The sequence below is a fragment of the Henckelia pumila genome, chromosome 2 (assembly GCF_033568475.1).
Source record: "Henckelia pumila isolate YLH828 chromosome 2, ASM3356847v2, whole genome shotgun sequence".
NCBI lineage: Eukaryota > Viridiplantae > Streptophyta > Magnoliopsida > Lamiales > Gesneriaceae > Henckelia > Henckelia pumila.
The window spans coordinates 93,602,664-93,619,619 of NC_133121.1; the positions used below are offsets into that span (position 1 = coordinate 93,602,664).

The window sequence follows — 16,956 nt, forward strand, 5'->3', positions numbered from 1 at the left end:
TCCTTTGCAACCAATGCTTCATGTTTCTGTCTCAAAGTGTGTCTGTCATCCCTTGAACTTTTCCTTTTGTCAAAGTTCTTTGGTTTGGGACAATCAGCAATGAAATGTCCTGTTTTCCCACAGCTGAAGCAACTTCTTGGTTCTTCAACTGCCTCTTTCTTTTGGAAATTTCTTCTGTAGGATCCTTCTTGGTTTCTTCTGATGAATTTGTCGAACTTCTTCACAAACAAAGACATGGCATCACTGCTTAGTTGTTCTGCTGATTTTTCTGATTTAGCTGGTGACTCTATTTTTACTGCAGTCAATGCCTTGGTCAATTGTGAGGTAGACTGATCTTCTTCTCGAGTCTGCAACTCGGATTCATAGGCTTTTAAATCTGCAAACAAGTCATGCAGCTCTAATTTATTCAAGTCCTTCGATTCTCTCATGGCCATTATTTTTACATCTTATTCTTTGGGAAGGCCTCGAATTACCTTGAGAATAACTTCCATGTTGGGATATGTTTTTCCCAATCCATTATGCTCAATAACAATGCTGCTTACTCTCTCATCAAATTCTGTCATTGATTCACCTGGTTTCATCTTGATGTTGTCAAATTTTTGAGTGGCGACAGACAATTTGTTTTCTTTCGCCTGTTCATTTCCTTCACAGAGTTGAATCAACTTCTCCCAAATTTCTTTCCCGGTTTTGCATGTATTGATTTTGCTAAAGGTGTTCTTGTCAAGCATTTTATACAAGATATCTTTAGCCACATTATCAATATTTGCCTTTTTTTTGTCTTCAGCAGTCCATTCGATTCTTGGTTTCTCAATGTACTGTGGACCACCTTCAGAAAGAGCTATAGTAGTATTGATCTTGGTGATCGCAAGAGTTCCATCAGTGATGACAAACCACATGTCATCGTCTAGTGCTGATAGGTGTGCTTGCATACGAATCTTCCAGTCATCAAAGTCTTCTTTTGAGAACATAGGAATTTTGCTGAATGAAATCATTTCGGTTCAGTGCTTTAAGAGTAAGATAATAATCTCTCTGATACCACTTTTTAGGATCGGTTGAAAGTCTAGAGGGGGGGGGGGGGTGAATATACTTTCAAACAGTTTAGTAGGAAATATTGAACTCGATCGGTTTAATGAATGAGTTTGAGGCTTATCTTAGTGTCGGATGTAGTTTGGCAAACAAAATATGTGCGGAAATATGTCAAGCTGCAGATTTAAAACACTGAGTGAATATCAGTTTAGGGTGTGTGGTAATGGTGAGTAAACTGAAAATGACACAAGTAGTTGTTTATGGATGTTCGGAGATTTCAAACACTCCTACGTCCCCTTCTTCCACCTCGGAAGGATATCACTAGAAGACTTTGATTCATACAAGTAATTTGCACAAACTCAATCCAGTTTAGGACTTAGACACTGCCTAAACAAGAACTTCTAGTATAAAACTTTAGTTTCAGTCCTAGACTGATAGTATAATAGAAAGAATACAACTCGAAATCCTTAGCACAAAGATTAACCCTTCAATGATCTGAATAATGCTTTGAATGTTTGTGCTTCGAGTTCCTTGATCAAATCTTGAGCGTAAAAAGCTTTTTGTATTCTTGCAAGAATGGCAGAGTTTTTGGAACGTCAGTGGTTCTCTGATGTTGATCAAGATCTCTATTTATACCCTTTGGATTGCCAACGGTCATAAGTTCAAATTGTCCTTCAGATAAGATTTGAATTATTCCCGTTGGATTTGTAACTATCATCAACGATTTCTGGAGCCAACATTCCCTTAGTATCGCGGCACTACCTTCTGCAGGGATGTCAGAGTACGGATGATCTTATCCGAAAATGGCACGGTAGTAAACTGTTGTGGATAAACTGATGCAGTCAGTTTGGCAAGGGTAAACTGATGGATTCAGTTTAGCGAGGTAAACTGCTTTGCATCCCTTTAGTCATTTGAGTGCGGTCGTTGATAGCGACTTTATCAGTTTAGTGATTCAGTTTAGCGATTCAGTTTTAGCGACGTAAACTGCATTCCTATGCCATAATGACGTCATCATTTCCGAATATCAGTTTAGCCTTTTTGTAGTTGCTCAATTATTTTGGCTTTCTTTTGTAAATACCAAAACTACATTTTCCAACATATTCCATTGTTCGATGAGTTGCATAGTAAGAATAAGAGAGTGTTTGGCTGAGCTTATAAGCTCTACAAAACATAAGCTATTTTGGAGTTTATAAGCTCATCTAATTTGTTTGGCAATAATTTTGTCAAACAATTAACAAGCGGTCAAAATAAGTTATTGACAACGTATAAGTTGAAAAAATATCTTATTTTAAAATTTTACTTCACTAAAATAGTCTTCTATGTCCATAAATTTCCACCATATCCTTCACTTATTAAATATTAAATATGTTTAAAAATGAAATTTCCAAATAATATCAAATTTTCTAAATTAAAATATGAATTTTTTTATTTTTTACATATAAGTTTAATATTTATGATAAAATTTAAAACTATTTTTAAATAACATTCATAATATTATACCCTTCTTTGGTAATGTTAACAATAAAAAGATCGTATAATGTCAAACACATCAACATCTTTAATTCGTTTAAAATAAGTTCATTCAAACACTTTAACAATTTATGTTTAAAATAAGTCGTGACAGCTTATAAGCTCTTAAAACAATTTATAAGCTCAAACTTATAAATTATTTTTAATAAGTTTACCCAAATACGCTCTAAATAAATAAATAATCACTTTAAGACTTTTGGAATTCTTCTTCCTTCTCTAAAATCAAAATTATAATCAAATTATTTATTTATTCATTTTGACTGGGCTCTTGCTGATATATTTTTCCAAAAGCCCATTCTGTAGTTGGTCCAGTGCATCTAACCCAAATCTAGACCCGACCCAATTCAACTCTAATTCTCAATATGACACGTTTCATATTAGAATACGCCCGTGTTATTCTTATGTCACAGACTGGTGATTTAATGAGCCAAGCTAGGAAGAAAGCATCGTTCATTACGCTCGTAATAAAAATATAATCTTCTCCCAAATTATAATTAGCATCCCCTAAGCCCCAAAAGCTTTGAATTCGATCCCTCGCTAGGGTTTAACGAGCAAAACATTCATATTTTGTTTCGAATTTACTAGCGAGAAGAAATTACTCCCAAATGCTTCTCAAAGGTACTGCCATTTCACCAGCTTACGTAAATTATTTGTTTTTGTTTTTTTTTTATTTTTTTGTTTTGGGTTTGAGATTTTGCATTATAAATTTTTACCGGTTGTATGCAATTTATTTGTCTTAATCGAGTAACCGTGAGTGTTTTTTGTTCTGAGAAAATTACAACTGACGTGATTGACGTTGCTGGTTTAATTAAATTATTAATTAAATTTTTTTTGTGTCTTATTGATTTTTTGGTTGTTGCATGGTTTTGTGAGCTTTTTCTGGTATGCTTTCTATGTGGAGTACTGAACTTGTTTAGATATATAAAATGGAAGGCGTGGATTTTGGTGGTTATAACTATTATAGAGATGACATGTGTAATATTTGGGTTATGATGGCTTTTTTTAGTATCTGATTTGTTTGATGATTTCTTTTTAATGCTTTCTCAGTTTTTTTCTATTGCAATGAGGTACAAATATTGATGGAATGTGGCTGTTAATTTAAATGCGAATTTGCAGATCCGCAATTCATATAATTTTACATTTTCTAATTATGAAGTTCGGTTTGATCACACAATTTGATATAAGATACACTACAATCTGTTACGTGATACTTTAGTGTAGTAAAATGGTATAAAATCAGGTGAAGAAGCGTGATTGCTTCACATATTCATGTTTCTTTATTCACCTGCCTGTGCATCCCGTGCGACTCGAACTCGGGATCTAAGTTTTGGATCATCATTTGCTTCACCATTTGGATCATTGATCGATATGGTATTTTGAGGGGCACAAGTTTTAGAAGTCTGGAAGCTAATCTATATATGCTTTGGTGTGCTACCCTTTTGATTTTTTGTCTTGTTATTAATATTCATATTATTATGTTAATGTTTATAAAATTTGTAATATCAATAACAAGTTGCACCTACCAGTTTTGCCAGACTTCAACATAAGCCATCTGAGTCTACTGGATGAATAATCTCTATCTAACCCATTGTGGGATTCTCAAAATCTAATCGAGATTTTGTCAAATATTTATATATTTTCTCAAGTGTTTTCATGTAAATATGCATAGCGGCTTAAGTTTGGTGGTCATTTGTTGACAAAAAGCGATTAACGACTGCGTCCGTTGAGTTTCTGTCTGCTTGTTAAGGAAGACTTTTTTACCGTTATATTTCTCTACTAATTTTTGTTCAGTTCTTAATTATTTCTTTATTTTTCTCATGGCTAGTTTGCCTGCTTGACAAGCTTATGCCTATTAAGCATGTACTATCGAAATAAAATTATATTGAAATCAATAAAAGCACTACACTGAGTGTGTAGTTTTTTTAACAAGACGTAAAATACTATATGGTAATAATCTGAAATGGCACTTGACGTTTGTTATTTGAGGCATCATCGCATTAAATTTTCTTTCAACCTACTCATAATATTAGTTGTTTTCTAGTGTCAAAAGCACCTTTTATCACTCGAACTGGTGCAAAAATTTAGAATTAAGTCTCTCGCTTCCAGCTATAAATGTGTGTGCCCTCGTTGTGTTTTGCCATTCTATTCATGGCGATATTTTCATAGCCTTGTTTAAGATCCCCAAATCTTCTATTAATTTGTATGATTTACTTTCTATTCTCTCCGAGAGATATCTGTAGACTCTCGTCAAGGTATACTCTTCCATATTTATTTACATGTTGGTTTGCCTTCATTTGCTTGATTCGTTTAATTTAAGTTATGTGAAAAGTTCTTGCTATTACTAGAAACAATTAGAGATGACTTTGAAAATCTGCCAACTTTTGAGGACTGGGAGAGGTCATTCACATCAAACTTTTGCAATTTTGAGTTTGAACATTGAAGTATGTAAACTTTCGGCGAGAGGCTCATATTTATGGGCAAGTAGCATTTTCCGAAAAGCATAAAACCTCGTAAGTAAAATAATAGGCTTACACCCCTATGTTTTTAAAAGTCAAGCATATTTACCCTATTTGCAAGGAGTTTTATGCCTTATTTTTTTAAAAACAGGGTTTTAAATGATTATTCATTTCACAATGGATGTTTTTGGCTTTTTTGAATTTTTAAGGGGTTCTGATGCAATTTATCCTGTATTTATGATCTTTCTACACCTTGAGAAAGATTCTAAAATAATGTTGATGACATGATGTTCTCAACTAGCCTTAGGGAAATTGAGATTGCAGGAATTTAATTGTTGTTATTGGTCTTCTTCCACATCGTTGTCATCATCACCCATGCCCATTTCCCCCTGTTTCTTGAATCTTGTTAAAAATGAGTCAGTGGTTAGGCTATGCCATGAACAATGGCACTCAATGCTGGACTGCTGGCGCATAGCTGGATTTTTCAGAGCTTTTGTTGGTAATTTTTTGGGAATAAATGATCTTTAATTATGTAATCTTTGTTGATTTAATAAACTATATCAATAAGCATTTTAGTGAAAATAACTATGCGATACGTGAATCAAAACACTGAATCGCTCAACCCTTATGTTGGAATTTAAGGAACAGTAGATCAATACATCTATCAGCATCACTCACCACATCTGAATCCAGCCTGTCAACGATCCGTTTGCATAGGAGTTATTTAAATTTCTCACACTCAGATCCATACAATTCATTTGTAGATTCTCCAAAAATACATTGAGATAAATATAGGAGAGTATCTGGGGGGGTTTTGTTCCATTACGAAATTAGGAGAGAGGCGAATGTTTATAATCTTTTTGTTAGAAAGATAGTCCTTCTCAAGCACTGTATTGGAACTTATCCATATAGTTGCATGTTGGATTATAAATCTATTACTATCTAATAAAGCAAGAGATTGGTATAGTAACTACCTTTTGTTATTTATACGTGAACTTCCAAAAATAACCCTATCCAATAAATAAATTTTAAAAAATATTTGGCAATTTCAATTTATTTACATACAACTTTCCAACATTTCATACTTCACATTTGACATATTTTAATTTCAAAATTCAAAAAATAACTCTCACATATATTACCTACTTTAGATTGGTTTCTTAATTTTTTTTACAAAAATTAACTTTTATCATAATTTATTTTGTAATATGATAATTTAATAAACACACGCACTGCGTGTGCAAGACGCTAGTATCTAATGATTTATGAGTTCTAACCCCAAGCCAGGACTAATAAATAAAAAACCAACACCACATATTACTGATTAATTTAATATTGTTGAGCTTATCTCACTAGGAACCAATGCTCTAAAAAGCACTAGGCGGGCGGCGACCCGCCGCGTAGCGCCTAGCCGTCTAGGCGGTTTTTTTTTTAACCTAAAAAATTAAAATCTTGGAATATTTATGAGTTTTACTATGAAAAATAATTTTTATGTCTTATGTTTTTTTAGTTTTTTGTGTAAAATTCTTTCAAAATTTTAATAATATAGTAAAATATATATACTAATATAGTCAATACTCAATAGTTGGGGAGGCAGCAAGAAGGTTGAAGATTGAAGACAAGTTCACGGCGGCTTTTCTCGGTTTTCTTCCACCTTTTTTTTTTGTTTTGTTTCTTCTCTCTCTTAATTGTGGGTTTGTGGCCCTTTCTCTTCTTTTTAAGTTTGCTTTATTATTTAAAAAAATTAAAAGTTTATTATTATTATTATTAATGGGTAAACCACCTAGGCAGCAGGTGCCTAGGCGGTGCCCACAGCCGCTTAGGCGGCCAGTTAATCGGGCGACGCCTAGAGGCGTGGCTGGGGCGTCGCCCAGCCTCTAATCGAGGCGGCGGGCCGCCGCTCACCGCCTAGGCGGGGATTTTTAGAACACTGCTAGGAACTCGTAGCAGTAGCGTTTTGAACTTCTGTATAAAATAAGCTACCTGAATGACCCAATTCATTATTTGGATGCATTTCTTGCCACCACCTGTTGCAACATACTCGAGGAATGTAAAGTTTGATGATTCATATTTCCTGTGTGCTGGTAGGAACACTTATTTTAAATCGCTTATTCATAAACTCGTAAAACTCTTGTTTTTTTAACCTTTAGTTGACTCTATCATGTGAAGTTTTTTTTTTTTTTTGATTAACTTATTCATCTCGATGTATACTCCAAACCCAGCATCTAAAATGTCAACCACCACATTCATAGTGAAGTAGAGAATGAGTGTATATTTTTTTTTGGTTTCAACAGTATGCATGGTTATTTATTGAATTCAAACATGATATTATACAAAAAAAGATTAAACAAACTTGTTTGCATGGGTGCATGTAATTGCAGTTATTGATAGGACTAACTCTTGATCACCATCCCTTTTGCCGAGCTGATGCTGGGATTTATGTTTTATCTGCAGTCTCCTTCTACTCATTGTTTAGTATTAGTATTTCTGATGTAGAGATCGGTTGAAAGAACCAAATTGTCTGAAAAATATTTTTTTTCTCTCCAACATGGATGAAATTGTAAAGAATGCTGACAAAGATGAGAATTTGTAGGACCACCTTTTACAGAGGAAGAGAAAATTGGGATGAAATTAATGCCGAGAGAGAATACACTAAACATAAGTTTTTAGGCCATCCTATGTGGAAGAAAGATTGAGATGAAATCCTTGTTTACATAGCATCCAGAATTTAACTTGAGATATGAACTTTCATTCCTCGAAGAAGTTGAACAAGAATCGATTAAGTGATAAATTTCATGGTCCAAAAGTGCCTAAGCACCGTTCATATTGATGTTTCTTTCCATTATTTATGTTATGATTGCTGCTCGCCGTCATCATTAATCATGAAAGAATTCAGGGTTTTCTTATTTTCTCACTTACAATCAAGTGTCCTATACATTCGGGGCCTCTGACCTATGGTTATTAGTTAAATATTTCACTTTTATTTGAATTGACTAGGGAATAAATAAACTTTGCAGCTATATCTCAAAATGAATCAACTTGATCAAGGAGAGAGCTCTGGTGGCCCTGCACTCCTTCCTGCGAAGCGTAGACGTGGTCGTCCACGTAAAGATCCCAGCCTAAAGCATGCTAAAGCTGCTCACACAGCACCTGGTTTTGTAGGAACGAAAGAATACCTTTCTCAGAGAGGTGATCAAAACAATGGAATTGATATAATGGTTGGCCAGTCAGTGACGGGCGTTGTTGAGGCTACATTTGACGCTGGTTATTTGCTTACTGTTCGAATTGGTAACTCAGATACAAATTTAAGGGGTGTTGTTTTCAAACCCGGACATTTTATTCCAGTCACGGCAGCTAACGATGTTGCCCCACATATGAAAATGATCAGAAGAAATGAAGTCCACATCCCCTCTGAAAAACGAGGTCGGTCACGTGGTGAGAAACTTCCAATTCAACCAGGTGCTATAGTTCCTTTAAAACACAAATATTCATCACCAAACATAGCTCCTTCTGTTCCTCCCCTCAATGCGACAGGCTCGGCGGTTCCTATTGTACTTCAACCTGGCAGTGGCAGTTTTTCGAATGAGATATCCCCTTCCGACCAAATACCTTTAAACACACCCCATTCTGGCCACATGTTGGAATTTGGAGACAATGATGTGCATATGGTTGAACCTTTAACCATGTTACCGCCTGATCGAGCTATACCAGTTGGCCAGATGTTTGTGGCCACACAGCCCCATCACAGCCACCAAGTTTTTGTAGCTAGTGAGCAGATTAACACCAGTTCTGTTCAAGAAGCTCCCTGTGACAGTGGACTGGAAAAAGGTGACCAGCCAATGAAATCAATAGATACTGATACATCAGGCTCTTCACAAACATCAGATACTCAGACACAGAATAGCAAGGAAGCACTGAAATCCCCATCAGATGAGTTTGGTGGCATTTCAACACAAGAATTTGGAAATATCATCGATCCCTTTTCATCCGACTCCTTACAAACTGAGTCTGGCCCAAAATCTTTTTTCGATTATGGAACCGGGAAAATGACTGATCTTTTAAAGGTAAGAGGCCTCAACTTGTGCAAATGTCTATGTTTTTAGAGAATCCAAGTCGTGATTTCTTGTGTCTTTCTTTGATTCATAACTTGCTTTAGGCTGTACAGGAAAACATGACAGAGAACGAGGTGCACATCACGGAAGAACCAACTCCCATGCCCGAGGTTGAGTTTCCAGTTACTTATGCGGCTGAAACAGATTTGGAAAATGAAGCTATCATTCCATGATTAGGAATACATACATGTGTGTGAGCAAGCGCAGCGGCATTCTGCGAACATGTGGGAAGACTTCTCACTAGCAAAGGAGTTTAGGAGCATGCTCTGTTTTATCTACAGTCAAAATTAATTTAACGTTTATTTACATTATAGGTGCAAAGACTGTCGTCTTGGAACCCAGTTCTTAATTTTATTCTGTTTTTCGGATTCTCCTCATTTCCTTTTTCTTGTTTGGTATGCTTCATTTCTTGATATTCTTGCTACATGTCTCTGCTTTGTGATTATCCTGTCAATCAAGCACTCAGGGCCTCAGGCAGATTCAATTGAACGATGAGTTGAATAGTCGGGTTAAATTTTTTTTCAAAAATTCAAAGTCTATAATTATTTTCTTTAAAATATAAATTTGGTTCGTCTGTTTTTCCCCACCTTGACAATATTGTATGATTAAATTTTCTGGTTGCTCGATTATAGTGCTGGGGGACCGGAGGCTGTATTTGTATTAGTGAGTTTGCATACTAATATTTTTAATGATATAAGAAAACAATATCGAGCTTAGAATTTATCATTGTTAAGTTATAAACCCAAAATGTGTTCTATTTGACTTGCTTATTGGGTGGTATAACATCATGAATTTATAAGCTGTTTTTTATTAGTTTAATTTTTCAATATGAGATATACAATTTGTTCTTTATTAGTTTAATATTTCAATGTGAGATATTGTAACATTGTCGACTTCTTGAAAAGCCGACGTTTGTTTATTATTTTAATGTGAGATATTATAACATTATCGACCTCTTGAGAAGTCGACGTCCATGACGACCTACTCTAGATGACTTTCACTCATCTTTTAGTATTCAGTGCATACATCATGCCCTTAATCCAAGCTATATATTTTTTCAATTATTCAGTACTGATCCGATGATAGCCTTTTTTTAGGTCGTTTTTTTCGCTACGTCGACTCTCATCGAGAGTATTAATGCTAAGTTATAAACTCAAAATGTAATCCATCTCAAAAAGCTTGTCTATTGCATAATGTAACACCATGGGTTCATAAGCTATTCTTCATTACTTTAACATTTCAATGTTGAACATTGTAACAATTATCTACCAAGAATGTTATTTTCCTAGCTATCCCACCTTATATCGATTATGTTTCATGCCCACCCTTTTCGCATGTAATTAAGATTTATTATCTTCTATGATTCTCTAAGCATTATCATGTACATTAACACTCGTATCTTAACCTTTCAAAAAATTATTCGTTCTCTATGATCCTATCGGGAAGTTCTATGCCACCCCAAAGGGCACTGTCCTGGGGTGGCATGGCAGAGCATGATTGGTTAAAATTAGTGGGCCTCACGTGGAGCCCACTGATTTTAACCAATCATGAGTTTATACGCCACCCCCAAGGCCGTGCCCTTGGGGTGACATAAAATTTCCCTGATCCTATCATGTGCATTTAAGACTTGTGCGTTTTCATATAGTTCAAGAAATAATTGAAAAAGTAAATTTTACAATAAAAATTTCTAATATTACTTTATTTAATGAATGTTTTAACAAGATAAAAATGTTGAAAATATTTAATGTATTTAATAATGGATTGGTAAAATAATATAAAAATATTACTAAATATGAAAATTATATTATATATTTGAGACGGATGGAAAAAAATGATTTTTTTTAATAAGAGAAAACGTGACTTTTTTTTTTTTAATATTTGGGAACAAGATAATAACTAAATTTCTATTAGAAACTCCGGCATGTGTGTTTTATGTATTCACACAAATTTAATTATTTTAGAATAAATATATTTTTTAAAATAAAGAGATAAAAACATTTGAACTTTAAGATAAAATAGAAATTGTTTATATCATTACGTCAAAGTCATGTAAAAATATTATGTAATAATATAATTATCGGTTTCACATTAACACTGTATTAAATATCATAAACTATTCGAGTGTTACTAGTTTTCAACTCACACATGTTGTGTGAGCATATATTTTTATAAATAAATAAAAACATTATTTTTATTAAAATCATATCTAATTAATTTAATTTGTATTATTTTGATTAGTTGATTGAAAAATTAGATCAAGAAGAGGGTCAAAGGGAAAAAAATTAAGATAATAAAAATAGTAGGATGTACCAAACATGTCATTTTAATTTTAATATATCGTATAATGTAATTCGTATCTTGGTGACTAGTGTAGGGTTTTTATAGGTGGCTAGTGAAACCTATTTTAGGTCAAGTATCGAAAAATGAACACTTGACCTAGAATATATCACCGATATAAAAGGTATTTCTTAGAAACTCTATAAAAAACTCCCTAAACGACAGACATGAAAACTCAACTATAGTTTATAGGATCCGTTTGATGTGTCATATTAGTAATCTAGGTATAAATTATCTTATCTAGTCTTACGTTTTTTTTTGCCATATTATTTATCCATCTTTCAATTATTTATCTCACATCAATCAAATCATTAATTATTTATCTTACATCAATCAAATCATTTAATTTAAATTACTATATTACCCTTTATAAATAATATTATTCATATTTTATTAATTATTAAAAGGATAAAATAATAATTTACTATTTTTATATAAAATATAATCAATCAAATCAAACAAACTATAATCTATCAATCAAATAAAATCTTATATTAATTATCATTATTTATTTATTTTTTATTACAATATATTACTTATTATTATATTATTTATCTTATCACCTACCTCAAACGAACACTATAGTTATTATTATCATCATATGTATATGTAATATAAAAAGTAAAAATAGCAAACATCCAAACTCAAGGCTTTGTCTATGCTAGCACATGGCACTCCATATGTGCTAGATCCAAAGATTCATATTTTTTTTTATTTAAGATGATATAATTTAAAATAATATCATAACCAATGTTAAAGCCCCACGTCAACTTCTGGATGAAGCAGAATGGTCAACAGAGTTGGCCGCACGAACAAATTGACCGACGAACCATTGGAACTTTCAAAATCTTCTCTCATTTCCTCCCTCCTTTAAATTTGATTTCCAAAATTTGTTTTTTTTGAAGAACCCTAGATTTCCCAGAAAACCCAGTTCAGAAAAATGTTGGATTTCTGCTTCACGATCCCGTATGGGTTGCTTTTAGTGGTGGGGGGCGCAATTGGATACGCGAAGAAAGGCAGCATGGCGTCGCTGGCTGGTGGCGGTGGCACCGGATTTCTTCTCGTCGTCGCCGGAATTCTCAGCCTCCAAGCCTACAACAAGCGCAAAAATTCCTACTTTGCCTTGATTCTGGAGACTGGTATGCTTCTTTTTATTCGATACTTGTTATTATTATTTTTTTTTCTAAATTTGAGATCAAAATAAAATTGGTGTGTGATTTGAATTTAAGTGAAATATTGAAGCGATAATAAATCATTTTGGATCAGTGGGGAAATAGAAGGGATTTTTTGAGATTTGGAATTAAAAATATCGTTTTAGTGTGGTAACTTATATAGGATTTCAAAATTGGATTGTTATTTGATTGGATTTAATAGGATTTCATAAGTTAAATCATGACAAAATTGGTTGATTTTGACCGGATTTGTAGGGGATTTGAGTTTATAATAAATTCATATACTTGACTTATAAATTTTAAGTTTTTTTTAATTTTTTTTACAAAATATCATTTATCAAAAATTTATACTTTCAAATTCCAAAATATATTTTAACTTTTTGCCGAACACAAAATGAAATTTCAATTCCATGGATTTTTCCAATTTCCAATTTTATTTTTTATAAGTACAAAACACACTGTAAGTGATAATTAGTGAGTTTGATAATTATGTAATGGGCGTTATTAAAAAACATTCTTCCTCTTTGTCCGATTACAGGTTTAGTACATGTCGCCCGCATGGCACTATCTTGCGGGTGACATGTAAGCCCATGATTAGTCAAAATTAGTGGGTTTTACGTGGGATCCACTGATTTTAACCAATCATGAGCCGCCACATCACTCGCAGGGCACTACCCTGCGGGTAGCATCGACTCAACCCCGATTACATATTCATTCACAAATATGTCAAATAATCTTTAATTGTTTTTTTAAAAATAATATATTAACTTAGGCGGTCGATTTGGTGGATTTCGAGCCACGTAGGTGGCCGATTAATGTAACAATGTCTAAGCACGACACTTTTTTTTTTATAAACAAAACACACGGTATCGGGAAACCACACATCCACTTCAAAAGCCAAGCCATGATAACCTTCAAATGCTAAGTTTTATATACCACACACATATGATGTTAGCAATGTGGGACACCAGTCAGAAGTGAATCACCACGAAAGCTATCACCTATCCACACCACTTCAATAAACATTTTTTGTTTCTAGTATATATATGGATATAGTTATATATACTATATAATAATGCATGAACTTCTTAGAATAATCACACTGTTAATGTTAATAACAATTTTAATGGACGAACAAAATTGTGTTTCTTTTTACATTTTAATAAATTTATGATTTACTAACTATAATTAATCAACATCTTTCCACTTTATTTTTCCAATTTAAAATATAAATAATATTAATTTATTTTTAGATGTAAAATAATTTTCGAAAGCGTGGATTGCTATTTTTAATGATTTATGCACCGATTTGATAATTGTACTATCATGTACCAAAATCATAATCAACCATTCATAATATTGGTTCCAATCCGAGAATTAACAATGGTATGTATTAATCTGATTTTAGTTTCAAATTAAGAAAGACATAAACTCTTATGAGACCGTCTCAAGGGTCATTTTTTTTAGACGGGTCTGTTATATGGGTTATCCATTAAAAAATATTACATTTTATGCCAAAAGTATTACTTATTATTATAAATATGGGTAGAGTTGAGCCGTCTCATGGATGAGACCGTCTCACAAGAGTGTTACTCAGAAAAAAAATACATATGAACTATCGACTAAGTAATTTTTCATTGTTCTACCAATCTGATGATAAATCAACGGTTCACATATTAAAATGACTGTACTTATATCTTCATATATCATGCATACAAAATAATATCATTTCCTCCACGTTTCGAGTTTTGAGCCAAACATATTCAAATTAATGGATGCAAAATCCATTTTAAATGCTTAATTATATTAGCCAGGAGAGAAATAATACTGATATTTGTCATTTTTTTCAGTTCAATTTTGTATCATTGCACTTTTGGTTTTGCATTATATGTTATCGAGTCATTCATGCGACGTTTCTTGAAACAGCTATTGCCGCCTTGCTAACTTTGGTTATGACCCAGAGGTATCTTCAAACTTCAAAGATAATGCCAGCTGGTATGGTTGCTGGGATCAGGTAAAGTAAAATCGAACGCGCGCTTGCAATTTCTATCGATTTGAAAATCTTTGTGCATAGTGTATTAGTGTTGGTGCAATTGAGTTTCAGAAATTAGCGTCTACGATTATCTGAGATAGTTTATAAATGAGCACACTCATTCAAATTAGCCACTTCCCTTTTTAAGAAAGTAATTCTAAGTTGATGAGCCCATCGATAGCAACTTGCACTTAACCAAGTGTTTCTTATTTGGTGGACATCGAGGGACGAGGAGCTATATTTTATTTTATGTTCATGTTAAAAATTATACTCGATTACAAGAGAAACATTTAGAGGGGAAATCGCCCTTGCGAACCAGCCTTGGCTCTATCTTGTTGCTTTATAATTTGCAGCAGTAAGCCTAGTAGCCTACGATATTGAGTTAACTTGGCTAAGTGATACCCAACATAGAGTGAGGTGGTGTGCGTTAAACAAAATGGAGTTAAACCTCACACACCTAAACAATTCTTTTCTGGATAATTTCTAGTTATAGGCTTAAGTTATGGCTGCCCCTCGACTTACATTGCGATTCACCCTATTACCGCGGATGGAAATGCATTTGTAAATACTTTAGCTCTCTTTTCTTATCTGTACTGTTTGGACGAGATCCTACTCAATTATCAAACCTTTTTGGAATACAACCTACTCTCATTTCCTTTAGGATATGCCAAAGTATCGCCTCCACGCGATGCCGTTTTCAACGTTCTGTCTTTGTAATTCCGCTGAATGGGTCAATCCTCCCCTCCCCCATTTGTCTCTCCGACGTATCTGCTGCTAATATAACATAGAAAACATTTCGATTTACCTAGACTAGCAGAATTATTAACCATTGGTTTCTTATTTGCAGTTTTTTCATGACTGGATTTTATCTGTACAAGATTGCAAATGGTGGCAACCATATCCCTCCGAAATCTGACTAATTCTACCAATAAGTTAGCCCCATACAATTTCATACTATATGTATCCATACAGACATCAGAATTTTGGCTTTGGACAATGAAAAAATCTTGGAAATTTGATGAGATGTATTTTATTTATACTAGCATAAGAATTGTCTATTCCAGGTTCTACCATGTAACGTCTATTGTTGTTATATATATAGTAATATCACGTGTTATTTTGAAACGACCCAAAACTATGCATTTTTTTTAAAAATATACTATATACTTTAATTTATTTTTTGTACTATAAAATAATAATAATACTATATATATCATACTAAATTTTTTTTTTACATAACTCAACATACACTATATAAATATATTACATAAAATCTATTAACCAAATCATGATACATGCACAAAAATTTCATAACTAAATAATTAAATAATATTACTACAACAATTCCATGCAACTTGAACATAAATACGCAAATATAAAATCTATGCATAACTTAATATACAATATATAAATATAAATAAGTATATTACATGCAAATAAATACATAAAATTAATTACTAAATCATGAACAAATCTCATGCAAAAAAATCTCATAACTAAATTCTTAAATAATATTTCTTCCATAAATTCATGCAAACTTAAAAATAAATACTTAAATCTAAAATACATGCATACTCTAAAAATCCAAAATAATAAAACATGTGCAGAATATTTATTCTAACTCTCAAAAATAAATATCATAAATAGAGCTATGGTCACGGGTACTATCTGTCTGGATGCTCATACGTCATCGCCGCCATTCGGGACCACATTTTTTTTATTATTCTCATACTCACTTGCACCATTTAAATCTAATGAGCCTAGAGGCTCAGCACATTCTATCCTTATGTAACTACATGAAACCACAAACAAGCACACATCATATAAAATACGTGAATATACTTATATGTGCATTGTAGTGACCCGTAACTAATTAATGGTAATTAAGGAATTAATCAACGCAAAATAAAAAATTAGGGTCATGATCAGAACGGAAGCTCCGTTGGAGGGAACGGAAGCTCCGATGGTGATCGGAAGCTCCGGTGTACAACGGAAGCTCCGATAATATTACGTCAGCCATGACGTGTGAGACAACGAAAGCTCCGATCTGGAACTGAGGTTCCGATTCTGCTTATCCATGGCCAGCCAGTGAGGAACTAACACGTGGCGGATGAGGGAGATCGGAAGCTTCGATGGCGCATCGGAGGTTCCGGTAGTGTCCTATTTATAGGGGTGCCGAGGGTCATTTTCAAATGCACCATTTTCCCTCCCATCTTCTTTACTTAGCTCCTTTAATCGGTTTTCAGGGTTTCTAGGTGTCCTTTTTAGGATCCGAAAGTGACATAGCGATC

At 33.5% G+C, this 16,956-nt stretch overlaps 3 protein-coding genes across 6 annotated transcripts; 2 read left to right on the forward strand and 1 right to left on the reverse strand.

Moving 5' to 3' along the window:
- Window positions 1-446: 446 nt before the first annotated feature.
- Window positions 447-992, reverse strand: LOC140877937 (uncharacterized). The gene has a single exon (XM_073281535.1). The coding sequence runs from the start codon at window positions 990-992 to the stop codon at window positions 447-449; it is 546 nt and encodes a 181-aa protein (XP_073137636.1).
- A 2,019-nt stretch (window positions 993-3,011) lies between these two features.
- On the forward strand, window positions 3,012-9,613 carry LOC140883470 (uncharacterized). Of its 4 annotated transcripts, XM_073289949.1 has the most exons (4): window positions 3,012-3,174; window positions 6,598-6,654; window positions 8,030-9,076; window positions 9,169-9,613. In XM_073289949.1, exons 3-4 carry the CDS (start codon window positions 8,042-8,044, stop codon window positions 9,295-9,297), a joined length of 1,164 nt encoding a protein of 387 aa, XP_073146050.1. In that variant the 5' UTR covers window positions 3,012-3,174; window positions 6,598-6,654; window positions 8,030-8,041; the 3' UTR covers window positions 9,298-9,613. The 4 variants fall into 4 exon arrangements, with proteins under 4 accessions (XP_073146050.1, XP_073146049.1, XP_073146048.1 ...); XM_073289948.1 differs by lacking the exon at window positions 6,598-6,654 and having other exon boundaries at window positions 8,010-9,076; XM_073289947.1 differs by lacking the exon at window positions 6,598-6,654 and having other exon boundaries at window positions 3,014-3,174.
- A 2,653-nt stretch (window positions 9,614-12,266) lies between these two features.
- LOC140881537 (protein FATTY ACID EXPORT 5-like) lies at window positions 12,267-15,735 on the forward strand. The gene is made up of 3 exons (XM_073286923.1): window positions 12,267-12,600; window positions 14,560-14,647; window positions 15,513-15,735. The coding sequence occupies exons 1-3, from the start codon at window positions 12,402-12,404 to the stop codon at window positions 15,583-15,585; spliced, it is 360 nt and encodes a 119-aa protein (XP_073143024.1). The 5' UTR covers window positions 12,267-12,401; the 3' UTR covers window positions 15,586-15,735.
- Window positions 15,736-16,956: the final 1,221 nt, after the last annotated feature.